Genomic DNA, 13,812 nt, shown 5'->3' on the forward strand with positions numbered 1-13,812 from the left:
TGCCAGGGATTAGAAATTTGCAATGTGTGGTTTGGCCCAGGGGATCCACTCTCTGCAGTCAGTCCTGCCTGGAGTGGAAAACTTGCTTAGGAACAATGGGGGACCCAACAGCAGCGTCTCTGCAGCCATCTTTCTGGGTTGCTGATGGTGGGCGAGGCAGACAGCCCAGTTCCCAACATGTCTTTCTAAACGCTTAAGCCCTCACAGGATTTCACTTGTAGGTAAATTAGTCAGCAGAGCGGTTTTCTTGAGTACTTGCCAAATAAATCATGAGCAAGAAGCATCTTTCAAAGGCAACTGAGAACTAGCTTGGTGGCCTTTTTTCTTTGGTTCTGAGCCGGTTAAGAGGGATCACTTCCTAATTGTTTGAGTGGCACTGGGGCTTGCAAGTGACTCCAGGCATTTGATCCCTTTCTCTGGGCCCATCAACATGTAAACAGCTATTAACTACAAGCTCTTGGAAGAGGAGGGTTTTTACATTCGTTTCTCCTATCTTACCCACAGCAGCCATTGTTGGATGTCCTGTGACCGACAAGCCAGGTTCTAAACCTCATTATTATGCCTTTGGAGATGGAGCCCAAAATGAGCAAACTGGCCTTTGGGTGCCAGAGAAGTTCCACGTCGGACGATGATTCTGGCTGTGCGCTGGAAGAGTATGCCTGGGTCCCCCCAGGCCTCAGGCCTGAGCAGGTAGGAACCCAGCTGTCAGCTTTGATTTTGCTTTCCAGGACTTCCGAGTGGAACCTCGCTCTTCCTTGGCTGGATTTGCTTTCTCTGGTCCGCTTTGGTTTCTTAGTCAGATGGATCCCATCGCCCCACAGTGCCCCTCTGCTCCTACCATAATTAATGAAATGCACGGTACCGAGGTTGTGCTTTTTAGTGCTCTCGAGAGAGAGTCATGCTTCAGGAAGGAAGAGGGACTTACCTGATTTGGATTTCTTTTTCTTTGATGGGGAGGGAGCAGGGGCGGGGTGTGTCTTTTGAAATGGGATCTCACTGTGTAGTCCTGGCTTGCCTCTGACTCACAGAACTCACAGAGATCTGCCTTCCTCTGCCTCCCAAGTGCTGAAATTAGAAGTGTGTGCCACTGTGCCCAGCTCTGATGTGTTTCAGAACTCCAGTAAGAACAAGAGGATAAAAGGCGCACCTCCTGGCTAGTCCTCCCCAGTGCTCCTCTATGAAGAGGATGCAGTGTTGATAAGTGCAGTGGAGATCAGAAAAGCATCAGTGTGGCACTGCCTTTATATTGCTGTTTTAGGCATGATGGGAACAGTCTGTGTGCCTATTTTTATTTCCCAGTATCCTTAGGATAATGTTATTAAAAACTGTTGCTAGGTCTTACACAGGCAAAGTTATCCTTCAAAATGGAAGATACCAGCCTGGCATCTGGTTGTCAAGTTACCTTTCTCAGAAGGTGGGAGGGAACCCCTTTGAGATAAGGAAGGTATCCTTACACATTCAAGACCCAGTGCCTAAGTGGCTGGTAACAGCAAGGTAATGACAAGCAGAGGTATGCTGGTGCAGCAGTTAGGGAAGAGGGATTTTGCCAGACTGTCTTTTGGCGAGGATCCCTTACATCTTAGATGGTGTTTGGAGAAGCGCTGCCAGCAGAGAGTCCCAGGGTCCCGGATACTTTCTGAATCCTTTTGATTCCATCTCAACATGGCGGCATCCTTTGCAGTGTTCATCAAGGGATGTTCCTAAAAAACAATAGAAACCTGAAAATGACGTTCCCCTTTCAAAGTGAGCTGAGGTCAGCTCAGCGTGGTCCTTCTCCTGCTTCCTGGGGGACACTGAAGCTGGATCCTACAGATAACACCCATGGAAAGCCTGTAGAGCAGATGCTAGAGAGGGCCATAGAATTTAGAGAGAAAATTGAGTCTATCTGTTGAGAGGCTGGATCTCGGATATTTATCACACAAGCCTGTGTGGTTGGTCATTTTTACAGAATTCACCCAGGAACTCTCCCGTGATCCCTCAGCTGACCTTTGCAAGACTGGGGAACAGGAACCTTCAATGTGCGCCTTTGATAGCGCATAATTTATGATGCCCTTAATTGTCACTACAAATTGCATTCCTGAGGAGCAATTTAGCAGCTGGATGCTAGTTGATGCTAGCAGATGCAGGGTTTACACCGCTGCTGAGTTGGCTCAGCTGGTCCCCTCATTAGCTGCAGGGGGGCAGGGCCCCGTGAGGAGGGAAAGGTGAAGACCAGCCACCTCTCAGACCCTCCTTTTGTGTATTGATGGCATCCATCCTGTGCTGCCCCCGCAGATCCAGCTCTACTTCGCCTGCCTGCCAGAGGAAAAGGTTCCTTACGTTAACAGCCCTGGAGAGAAACACCGGATTAAACAGCTTTTGTACCAATTGCCACCACATGATAACGAGGTAACGTAACAGGAGGAAAGCCAATTAGTAAAAAGAAAATAAATAGTAAGCATCCAGGGGCCAGCTCTTCACTGGCAAGGCCTCTCTTTGGCCTTTCTTAAAACGTTACCTTAAGAATAGGCTTTTCCGTTTTTTGTTTTTTTTATTTTTTTCTTTTTAGGAGACTAGAGAAAAAGAGTATCACAGCAGGACACTTCACACAAGTTGTTTTTGACAGTGTTTTCAGCCACCCACCAATTATCGGCTTTTCCTTCCATGTGCAGGGCGAGCACTTCAGGGTAGTTGAGGACTGAAGACCTGAGTGCCTGTAGAATGTGGAGTGAAAGTGCCAATTACCCAGTGTCAACCTTCTGTGGAAGGTGGCGGGCGTCTTTCTTGCTGATAAGGACTACAATTAGTTCACATTTAGAAAACAGACAGTGGGTGTCCCTTTTCTGGAGACATTTCACTTTATTTTTTGAGACAGGGTCCGGATCTCAATATGTAGACCAGGCTGGCTTCAAACTCCTGGAGATCTACAGGTCTCGGCCCCTCGCGTGTGCTGGGATTGAAATTGTGAGCCACCGTGCCCAGCCACGCCATATCATAAGTGAGGGTTTGAGGCGGGGGCGGCGAGTTTTACTGTTTTACCTTTTGAAACTCTGGGACTGAAGGATGGTAAGGACGGCTCCATCACCCACTCCCGTTCTCTCTCTCTCAAAGGTGAGGTACTGCCAGTCTCTAAGCGAAGAGGAGAAAAAGGAGCTGCAGGTGTTCAGTGCACAGAGGAAGAAGGAAGCTCTCGGAAGAGGAACCATCAAACTCTTGTCCAGAGCGGTGATGCACGCCGTGTGTGAGCAGGTAGGCCTCTCTAGAGTGAGCAGAAGAAGGTGGGTGGGAGTGGTGTGGATGGGCTGACCCAGAGGGGAGCTGATGGCTGGCGTGGATGCACACCCTGTAAAAACGCCTGAAGAAAAGAAAACAGAACCAATTTCATAACAGTTCTCACTTATTGTCCGCACTGCTGTGTGACAACAGGAGTTGTCAGTCTGTTTGATTGGCACTGTGCCTTGCAGGGCGGGGACCTTGTATTTAAAACATGCTGATAGAAGGAAGACATTTTTATCCTTTACTAATGGTTCCCAGTGAAAAACGCACCCCGCAGGAAAGCCTCTACAATGGGAATCGGCTCAGTGACACTGGACAGAGCTGGGAAGAGTGGCTGTGGAAGGTGTGATCTAAAGTTGGATAGCCATTTCATCTCCAGCAGCAGGAGGAGACAGAAATTAAAGCTATCCTAAAAAAAACTTGTAGTTTATCCCCAAGCGGGAAAAGCTGAAAATCCAGTCACTGAAAGGGAGGACCCTCTTAATTTCCAATCTTTGTTTCCAGTGTGGATTGCAGATGAGTGGCGGGGAGGTTGCAGTGTTTGCCTCCCGAGCAGGCCCTGGAGTCTGCTGGCATCCGTCCTGTTTTGTGTGCTTCACGTGTAATGAGCTCCTGGTCGACCTCATCTATTTCTATCAGGATGGAAAAATTCACTGTGGCAGGCACCACGCAGAACTGCTCAAACCTCGATGCTCAGCCTGTGATGAGGTAAAAAAAAAAAAAAAAGGGTCATCCCTTAATGATGGAAAAAATAAGCCGATAGCCAATATTCCACTGTTCACAACTAAGCAAAATATGTGTCTCCTGCTTTTGTTCTGTGTTTTAAGATAAAGCTGCCCATTCACAGTGGAATTCCGTGTAGCTAATAAATAGAGGGCAAGCAGGTGCTTTTGCTTGCCCATGGATGATGTCTCTGATGAACTGTAGGGGGAAAAAACGCTGCCGAAGAATATGTAGAATATGGACTTTTTTATTTTTTATTTTTTTCAAATACAGGAAAGAAAGAACTCAATGTAGTAGACATATTGTATACAGTTAGCAAAGGTCAGAAAGACGAACTGAGTTAGTAGAGGGCATAGCATAGGGTGGACGACCGTGTAAAAGGGATTTCTTTCTCTTACATTATTATTATTATTATTATTATTATTATTATTATTATTATTAATTTATTTATTTATTATGTATGTATACAACGTTCTGCATGCCAGAAGAGGGCATCAGATCTCATGATAGATGGTTGTGAGTCACCATGTGATTGCTGGGAATTGCACTCAGGACCTCTGGAAGAGCAACCAGTGCTCATAACCTCTGAGCCATCTCTCCAGCCCCATTATTATTATTTTTTATAAAGATTTTGGTATTTTTCAATGGTCTTGTAAGGCTAGGCAGGCCTCAAACTTACTATGTGGCTGAAGTGAACTTTGAATTCCTATTCTCCTGCCTCCACTTTCCAAGTGTTGGGATAATAGATACACAGCACAAAGCCCACCAAACGTTTTTAAAGTAACTTTAAGTTACGAAGAAGTTGGAAATATACTCTAGACAGCCCCTGTCCACCTTTCTCCCCGCTCCCTGGTGTTAGCGTCGTCCCTAACCGTGCTGTGTATAGCAAGGGCAAGAATTACCATTTGTGCAAGAGCCAGGCCTATCCCTGTGGGCTTTATTCAGATTGCCTTTGCTTTTTTTGCTTTTTTTGTTTTTGGAACCATCAATGGGTTTATTTTAGGACTCTAGGCAGTCATATAGGAAAAGGACATCATGGGATTCCCTGCAGTTACGGTTCCTGCTCGTGTCTTCTTCAGTCTGGGACAGAAAGTTTTCAGTTTATACATCCACATATGTATTTCTTTAATGAAATATAGAGATTGTAAAGTCCTTAATGTGCAGGTGGCCGCCGTGTCAGACGAGGCATTTCCTGCAGAACTGTTTACACAATCCCAGCCTCACTGTGGCTCTATGCTCACTCCACAGACACTTGTTTCCGGTAAAACACACACAGACAGAAAGTTACTTGACTGCTAGTGTGTGTTCTGCCAGGTTGTGCCACCAAAATGGGCCTCGGGAACAAAAGTGTGACAGTGAATTCCCCCTCCAACGAAGAAATGTTCTTTCAAGTTTAAGCAAACTTTTAATTTCCCTTTTCAACACCGCCAGTTTAAATTCTTGTAGACAAATCTTTGTCAATGAAACGAAAATACTGAATGAAGCCCACGTCTATCTGTGGCTATCTATACAGAGACACACATATTACAAAACAATACGTGTTTTGTAACAGTTGACTCTTTTTTTCTTACATGTATGATGAACACCAAGAGTATAAGGACAATATGACCAAAGTCAGTGGGTCAGACCATCTATGGTGACAAAGCCATACACTCACCGGGTGTGGTGGCTCATGCCTTTGATCCCAACACTCAGGAGGCAGAGGCAGGCAGATCTCTGAGTTCAAGACCAGCCTGAACACAAGGCTACACAAAGAAACCCTGTTCCCCAAAACCAAATAAACAAAGCGATACACTCTTCCAACCAGCACAAACCATACAAGTAGAAAAGAATGATTACTTTTTGAAGCCATCGATGATCTGATAAGGATTTAACAGAGAATTAGCTGTAGAAAATTAGAGCAATTAAAGAACATACTAGAGCAAGTTAACCTTCCACATCAAAGGCCCCCTTCAACTTGAAGCCATTGTTTCCTTTCTCCACTTTTCTTTGTAAAAATTCAGAAGCTTGCAATTTAAGGCTTTGGGAGCAAGCAGTCAAGGACAGCTTGGGCCTGGACTTCCGCCTTGACCAGGAACACGCTCTGTTTCTGTTGACACTGTTCTGACTTGTAAGCACTCACATTGGCCCTTCACAGTCTGCACCCTGTCGCTCAGCTTTGTCCACCAACTCAGCTGGTCTCTCATTGCTAAGTTCCAGGAGCAAGAGCTTTTCCACGCTGGGCTTGGTGGCCTCTGGGCACCCTGTCAGTGTGTCAGCCTTCGCGTTTTACCTCTTCTTACTCTGCATGCCATTTCCTCGGCTGTGAGCTTTCTCTTCCATTTCCTGCAGCTAGCTGCCTCACTGCCTGCACACTCTTCTCCTCTCCTCACTCCTGGGTCTTGTCCAGGCAGCTATACATGCTTACCATGTACCCCAAGATGCCAGGGCCATGCAGTTGGGCAGACATGAGGTATGTGCCTTATTCCACTGCTAGAATGTGGCCATTTTATAGAGACACACACACACACACACACACACTCACTCACTCCTCACCATCTCCTTTCACCAGATGACCTAGAGGGTTTGAGCTGCCACAAAGGACACCTCCGACAAGAATGTCACCACAGAATGAACCCCTAAGATGGCATCTGCACCAGGGTGTTTGAGCTCAGGGTTGAGAACCAGTATCAGCTGCGCAGAGTGGAGGCTCGCCTTTGAGATATTTTTTTCTTTTGCATGCTGACCTTTCCATCCTGCGGTTTTATGTTTCTTTTTAAAGATAATTTTTGCTGATGAGTGTACAGAAGCTGAGGGTCGCCACTGGCACATGAAACACTTCTGCTGCCTGGAGTGTGAGACGGTCCTGGGGGGCCAGAGGTACATCATGAAGGACGGCCGCCCCTTCTGCTGTGGCTGCTTTGAGTCTCTCTACGCGGAGTACTGTGAGACCTGTGGGGAGCATATCGGTAAATGTCGCTGTCACCCACCTCCTGTCTGCCCTGCCACACAGCCCCAGCCTGCTATGATTACCCACAGTCGTGTCTCTTTGTTAACGTTTGTGAAAATTAAGGTATAATTTACATGTAGTGGAGCGCATGGCACGTCAGTGATTGTCAGATGAATACTGCATTCTGATTAGTCACAGCAGTGAACGCAGAATCAGCCAACACCGAGCTGTGAGTCTGGGGACGTTCACAGTTAAAGTTCCCATGAGCCTCTGGGGATTTTCCTTTTTCCAGTGGGGTTGGGGAGAAGGGGTCAAACCCAGGGCCTTGTCTATACTAGACAAGCCCTGGTCACACCATTTTTTTTTTAAACCAGTCCCTTAACACATCTGTTTCATGTGTGTTTGCGGTTAAAGCCTTCCATTGAAAATATGCTGGCCGCAGTGAGCTCTCGGCCAGCAGCTTGTGGCTCACGGTTAGAGTGTGTGTAATACTTGTATCTGCCGTGTGTGTGTAGAAGCACTAGACAGTGGTCTAGTCATATGCCCCAAGCATCTTCAACAGCAAAAAAAAAAAAAAAAAAAAAGCACAGGAATGCAAAAGTCATGGCACTGAACACTTCAAGTACAGGATGCTTGACTCTAGTATGGGAGGTGAAACCAAAGGGTCCCTTTGTACGGCCTCGGTGAGGGACAAGTGTTGGTCAATTTAAGTCTTCATCGACCTGCATGTCTGTCAGTGGCCACGTTATGGCCATCAGTGTGGGGATTACAAATAATCAATCTTGTGAACACATAAGTTGAAAAATACATTACCTGCAAATAGGGAAGGTTGACGGCATATGTAACCCACCACCACCAAAGTCAGGACAACACCCAACCAGATGTGTGGTGCACCGCAGTCCCAGTGCTCAGAGCCACCCCAGCTTCACAGCTGGCCTGGACCACAGAGTGAGCCATTTCCTTCAAACAAAGCCCAGAATATATTCCCGTCACCCACAAGTTCCCTCTGGTCCACCACACCTTTCCGCAGCACCCAAGGGTCTTCCTATCTCTTTTAAAACAGGTGTGGACCATGCACAGATGACCTATGACGGGCAACACTGGCATGCCACAGAGGCCTGCTTTTCCTGCGCTCAGTGTAAGGCCTCCTTGCTGGGATGCCCCTTCCTTCCAAAGCAAGGTCAGATTTATTGCTCCAAGACCTGCAGCCTTGGCGAAGACATCCACGCCTCCGATTCTTCCGACTCTGCATTCCAGTCGGCCCGATCCAGAGACTCCAGGAGAAGTGTGCGCATGGGCAGAAGCAGTCGCTCCGCAGACCAGTGCAGACAATCTCTCCTCTTGTCTCCTGCTCTGAACTACAAGTTTCCTGGTCTTAACGGCAATGCTGATGACACCCTGTCGCGGAAGCTGGACGACTTGAGTCTCTCCAGGCAGGGAGCAGGCTTTGCTAACGAGGAGTTCTGGAAAGGCCGAGTAGTAGATCAGGAGGCCTCCGAAGACCCTGAAGAATGGGCTGAACATGAAGATTACATGACACAGCTCCTCCTCAAGTTCGGTGATAAAAGCCTCTTCCAGCAGCAGCCCAGTGAGGTGGACATTAGAGCCAGTGAGCACTGGCTACCCGACAACGTGGTTAAAAACAAGCCTGAGGTAAAGCCGAATCACCAGGGCCTCGTCAGTAAGAAGTATCAGTCCGATATGTATTGGGCGCAGTCCCAAGATGGGCTAGGAGACTCTGCCTACGGCAGCCATCCGGGCCCTGCCAGCAGCCGAAGGCTGCAAGAGCTGGATCTGGACCATGGTGCTGCAGGGTATAACCATGACCAAACCCAGTGGTATGAAGACTCCCTGGAGTGTCTGTCTGATTTGAAACCAGAACAAAGTGTCCGGGATTCTATGGATTCTTTGGCACTGTCCAATATCACAGGTAGGTCATCCAGGGATTGTGGGGTGTTTGAAAAAAGCAAGGGCTTGAAAGATTGATTAACAAGTCGTAGGGGGCGGGTCATTTAAAACTGGACTAACAAAGATGTTTCATTGAAATGTCCCAGGATAGGACAACAGGTGTGTCTGTGAGGTGATTATGTATGTATAACATTCTGAACATAACCTTCTGTGACAGGAGAAAACTGATTTGGATAAGAACATCTGTGTCTGGGTTATGGGTTAGAGATTCTGTATTGAGATTATACTATATGAATTTTAAGATACTAAAGTTAGCCTGAGCATGTTATAAATTTATAACCGTTTTAAAAAAAAAAAAAATCCCTGGATCGCCCTGTGGCAAGAGACAGCTCAAAAAAAAAAAAAAAAAAATTAAGTGGGTTTTTTTTCTTCTCATTATAAAATTGTACTTTGGTGTTTCCAAGGCAAATTCTTTTTACCCCCGCCTTATGTTAAAATGACCCTGAGCTGTATAAAGTAGATACTATTAATTTTAAATAGGAGGAAACAAATTCTTAGACAGCCAAGTGGCTGATGTTACCCAGGTTTTGAAGGTAAGACTGGTATAAAAAGCCAGCCTGTTACACGAATTTCATGTGGATGTTTGCTCAGGACACAGCAACACTGTGCTTCTGCACCTAGCTCCCAAACTAGCAACAGCCAGTCCATTATATCGCTGTAATAGAGCCAGGAAAGGGCCGAGTGCTGTGTGCTGCCAAGCGGTTTGTGCAGAAGGATGGGACACTGGTCCCTCCTGGCTCCTGGCCCGTCAGCCATGAGTCCTTTTGTAAGGGAGAGCTGAGGAAGCATGGTGGCCAGACTGTCTGCCAGGCGCTGGACTGGGTTAACTTGTCACCCATACTGGCCACCACTGGGTGGAACTTGAAGTGTGGAAGGCAGGGCCTGGAGGTGAAGCTCAGAAGTACAGGCGGCAGTTGGTGTGGGCAAGGCCCTTGGTTCAACCCCCGGTGCTGAAAACTAAGAAGTAAAAACGCTAGAGGCCGATAGTCCTTGGGAATGATGGTGCTGAAAACCAAGCTCTGAGTTCGAGTCTTACAGGAGCCTAGTAGGGGCCCATACCAGTCTTTCCCTGTCCGAGATCCATAGAAACCTGAGTAAATCATACTGTAACAGAGATCACCGATCTCGGTTTAGAAGTAAGAGCAGTCCGGAAGTAGAATGACTGACTGGTAGGGCGCAGGCCTGGGGCTGGCAAACCTTTGCTCTTAGCAACCCCTGAAGGATCTGACTGACATTCCCATGAGAACACGTGGCTGTCGGAGCTTCTGTCTGTGACTAGGGGTTACTTTGTGCCGCTCATGCGCATGCACTGTGTTAGAACAGTCTTTCGGTTCCCTGGCAGGGTTAACAAAGATCATACTTCTCAGCGGGTAAACGGTACACATTGGCTTCCCCTAGTGTTTGAATCAGATGACTGAATAGGAAATTTTCTTGGAGATGCCTTTCCGTACCACATTTAGCAGGTGTGAGGATGTTAGGACTTGTGAGAGTCATGTCATGTTTTGGGTTCTATTGCAGGGGCATCAGTGGATGGAGAAAGCAAGCCAAGACCATCATTATACTCCCTCCAAAACTTTGAGGAGATGGAGGCAGATGATTGTGAGAAAATGAGCAACATGGGAACTCTGAATTCTTCTATGCTGCACAGGAGTGCAGAGTCCTTAAAAAGTCTGAATTCAGAGTTATGTCCAGAAAAAATCATGCCTGAGGAAAAGCCAGTACATCTGCCAGTGCTCAGAAGATCCAAGTCTCAGTCCAGACCACAGCAGGTCAAGTTTTCAGATGACGTCATTGACAACGGAAGCTATGACATCGAAATCCGGCAGCCTCCAATGAGTGAGAGGACTCGGAGACGAGTGTATCACTTTGAAGAGAGGGGATCCAGGCCTCACCACCACCGCCATCGGAGGAGCAGAAAGTCCCGGTCTGACAACGCCCTGAACCTGGTCACAGAAAGGAAGTACTCTCCCAAGGACAGACTTCGGCTGTACACCCCTGATAACTATGAGAAATTCATACAGAATAAAGGCGCCCGGGAGCTCCAAGCATACATGCAGAATGCCGATCTCTATGGCCAGTATGCCCATGCCACATCCGATTACGCCCTGCAGAACCCAGGAATGAACAGGTTCCTGGGGCTCTATGGGGACGATGATGACTCCTGGTGTTCGTCTTCCACGTCCTCCTCCGACTCGGAAGAAGAAGGGTATTTTCTTGGACAGCCCATCCCTCAGCCACGGCCGCAGAGATTCACCTACTATACGGATGACCTTTCTAGTCCAACTTCTGCACTGCCCACCCCCCAGTTTAGTCAGAGGACAACCAAATCCAAGAAGAAAAAAGGACACAAGGGCAAAAACTGTATTATCTCTTAACCAAGTAGACGTGGGGATTATCTGTTTCAAACTTAGCCATTTAACCCGGACTTTGACCTTTTTCTTCACCATAGGAAAGTTGCTAAACTATTGTAAAGTGCTTTCTAGGCCTATGTAAATGAGAACCCTCTGCTGTTTACAGGAAAGGGGTGGCTCCCTCCAGTTGTCCTTCCTGGGTGGGTCCCGGATTAACACTCTGTCCTGTGCCTGGGGCAGGTCAATTACAGCTGCTCTGGTCCCCAGTCCCCCAAGAGAACACTCCAGACACCGCCACCAGGTGACTGGACGGAGCGTGCATTTTAGAAGGCAGACAGACGGCCACCTTTGTGAGCAATAGTGCTTGTTAACCCAGTCAGGTTGGCTCAGGTCCCGAGTGGTGTCGTGTTGTGAGGCATGCATGTCACCATGACGACCTAGCTAACACCGTGTGTCCCACTGTGTGAGGCCAACTTGTTCCCCCTTCAGCCCGTATTAGCCAGGTAAACCACATTGTATTACTTCCAGCTACAGATTGAAAGGCCTTGCTATTTATATGTAGTATTTCATAGACCTAAGTGTATTCCTAATTTAACGGTGCAAATATTAATGTATATACTGTACAGTTCAGATTTTAAAGCTGATATTTTTATATCCCTGATTGCAAGATGTTTGTTACACTGCCCTGCTAGATTCATTAGGGAACCAGAAACAGCATTTATGGATGAGATGATTGCTTGTATTTTAGTCAGGGTTTATAAGTTTAGACAGTCAATTTATATTGCTTAGTGTTGGAAAGTTGGTTTTTTTTTCCTTCAATATTAAAAAAGGCTCTGTATGCATGGTGGGGCTATGTACATACTTGTTACTGGGGCCCTGTTAATCTTACAAGTGTTATTTATGGGTCAAGCTTTGTAAACTGTATAAATGTAAAAACAAACCCCACACATACCTCTGGAGTATATGGTGAAACCAAGGAGAAGCTATTCGGGTGTTCTTCCCTGGGCAGGGGGGTGTTCTTCCCTGGGCAGGGGGCAGTCTCTCAGCAGGTGAATAACGTCCATACAAAGAGCTTTCTGTGACAGTCTGTGTAGACTTACTGTGTAAAGAGAGGTTATTTCTTCTGCCCTTCCCTTCCAGCTGGTTGTTGGCCTTTAAAAGCAATTTTGAAAACTGAGTTTCCAGTTGCTGTAAGAGTGATGAGCCAGAGTACTTCAAGCTCACGAGACTCTGGTTCAACGGAAAATGATGTTGGATTTGAACTAATGAGCAGGTAGTTTGGTCTGTGCTGTTCTTGCATTCACATCTCAGCCCTAACTAAAGGTCCTGGTGTCATCCTGGACCTTTCAGGGAGGTGTTTAATAAAGGCTTAATAAATGACAACTACCATTCCGAGTATGACTCTTCCATTTTGCTCCAGTGCTGAGGCATGGTTTATTCTGTAGTCCTCTTACCATTCACAGATCTTCGTTGAATCCCAGACTTGAGGAACAGAAACTCTGTTATTTATCAAAAGCAAAAAAAAAAGCTGTTCAGCCCTTGTAAAGAGCAGACATGAATCCAGTAGGTAAACCTATAGTCAAGAGCGCGCGCTTGTGCACGCGCATACACATACATACACACACACACAGTGCTCCCAAAGCGTCCATCCCTAAAGAGGGCAAGGCTAGAAAGAGCTCCTTCAGAAAAACTGCAACAGGGCGAGAGAGAGCCCTTTGCTCTGCAGCTACATCAGCATTTCCTGCATCCTGTACTCTTAGAGAACAGGGCAGTATGGAAATGAAGATTATGCATGGCAGAAATCCTTAGGATCAAACACAAACATTGAAGCTTAGTCCCATTCCTCGTCTCCAGATTCAGCACACACTTCAGATGTTCAAAACACAAGTATCTCTTAAGAATTCTAGTTGAGGCTGGGGGTGTTGCCCAGTGACACAGCATGCTCACTACACACAAGGCTCTAGAACCAATTTCTAACAACGGTGGTGAGCTCTACCCTGTCTGTACCTTGCTTTTCACTTCCTAGGACTGCATATAATTGTTTGACCTCACTTCTTCCATAACTGTTTAATGTTCTGTTTGGTGGTACACTTGAATTTCCCCATACATATCCTACAGAGGCACATGCACATATACACCCAGCACCAAAATTACCGGGGAAAAGCTTACATACTTGAAGCTGATGGATTCTGCCAGTTTTCCTCCAGGAGGCCTCATGGTTCACACGCTGTATGAGAATGCACACAGACAGCCTTCTTGGTGTTAAAGACTGAGCTCCTACACTGTAGTGGCATTCTTTTAGATATGACTGCTGCACTGAGCAGCCGTACTCAGGCCAGTGCAGGTGGGAGCTGAACCTACACGCTCTTCCAGTGCAATTGCAAGGGATTAGTTACTTTTGCTAGTTATCTGGCAGCAATCACACTTTGCATTTTATACATAATTATATAGATTGCCAGAACTTAAGGAAACAAATACCTACGGACAATACTAATATAACCTCTGGGCTTCTGAGTCTGTTCACCACTGAGAAGATTACCAAAGAAGAAAGGGCGACAATTGTGTCACAGTCCTATAAAGAAACCA

General features: G+C 46.7%; 1 protein-coding gene across 1 annotated transcript; it reads left to right on the plus strand.

Moving 5' to 3' along the window:
* The first annotated feature begins 508 nt into the window (after positions 1–508).
* Prickle1 (prickle planar cell polarity protein 1) lies at positions 509–11,363 on the plus strand. The gene is made up of 7 exons (XM_059247813.1): positions 509–690; positions 2,275–2,388; positions 3,091–3,228; positions 3,760–3,963; positions 6,740–6,926; positions 7,971–8,837; positions 10,394–11,363. The coding sequence occupies exons 1-7, from the start codon at positions 559–561 to the stop codon at positions 11,248–11,250; spliced, it is 2,499 nt and encodes an 832-aa protein (XP_059103796.1). The 5' UTR covers positions 509–558; the 3' UTR covers positions 11,251–11,363.
* The last annotated feature ends 2,449 nt before the right edge of the window (positions 11,364–13,812 follow it).

The sequence above is a fragment of the Peromyscus eremicus genome, chromosome 20 (genome assembly GCF_949786415.1).
Source record: "Peromyscus eremicus chromosome 20, PerEre_H2_v1, whole genome shotgun sequence".
NCBI classification, from domain to species: Eukaryota; Metazoa; Chordata; class Mammalia; order Rodentia; family Cricetidae; genus Peromyscus; species Peromyscus eremicus.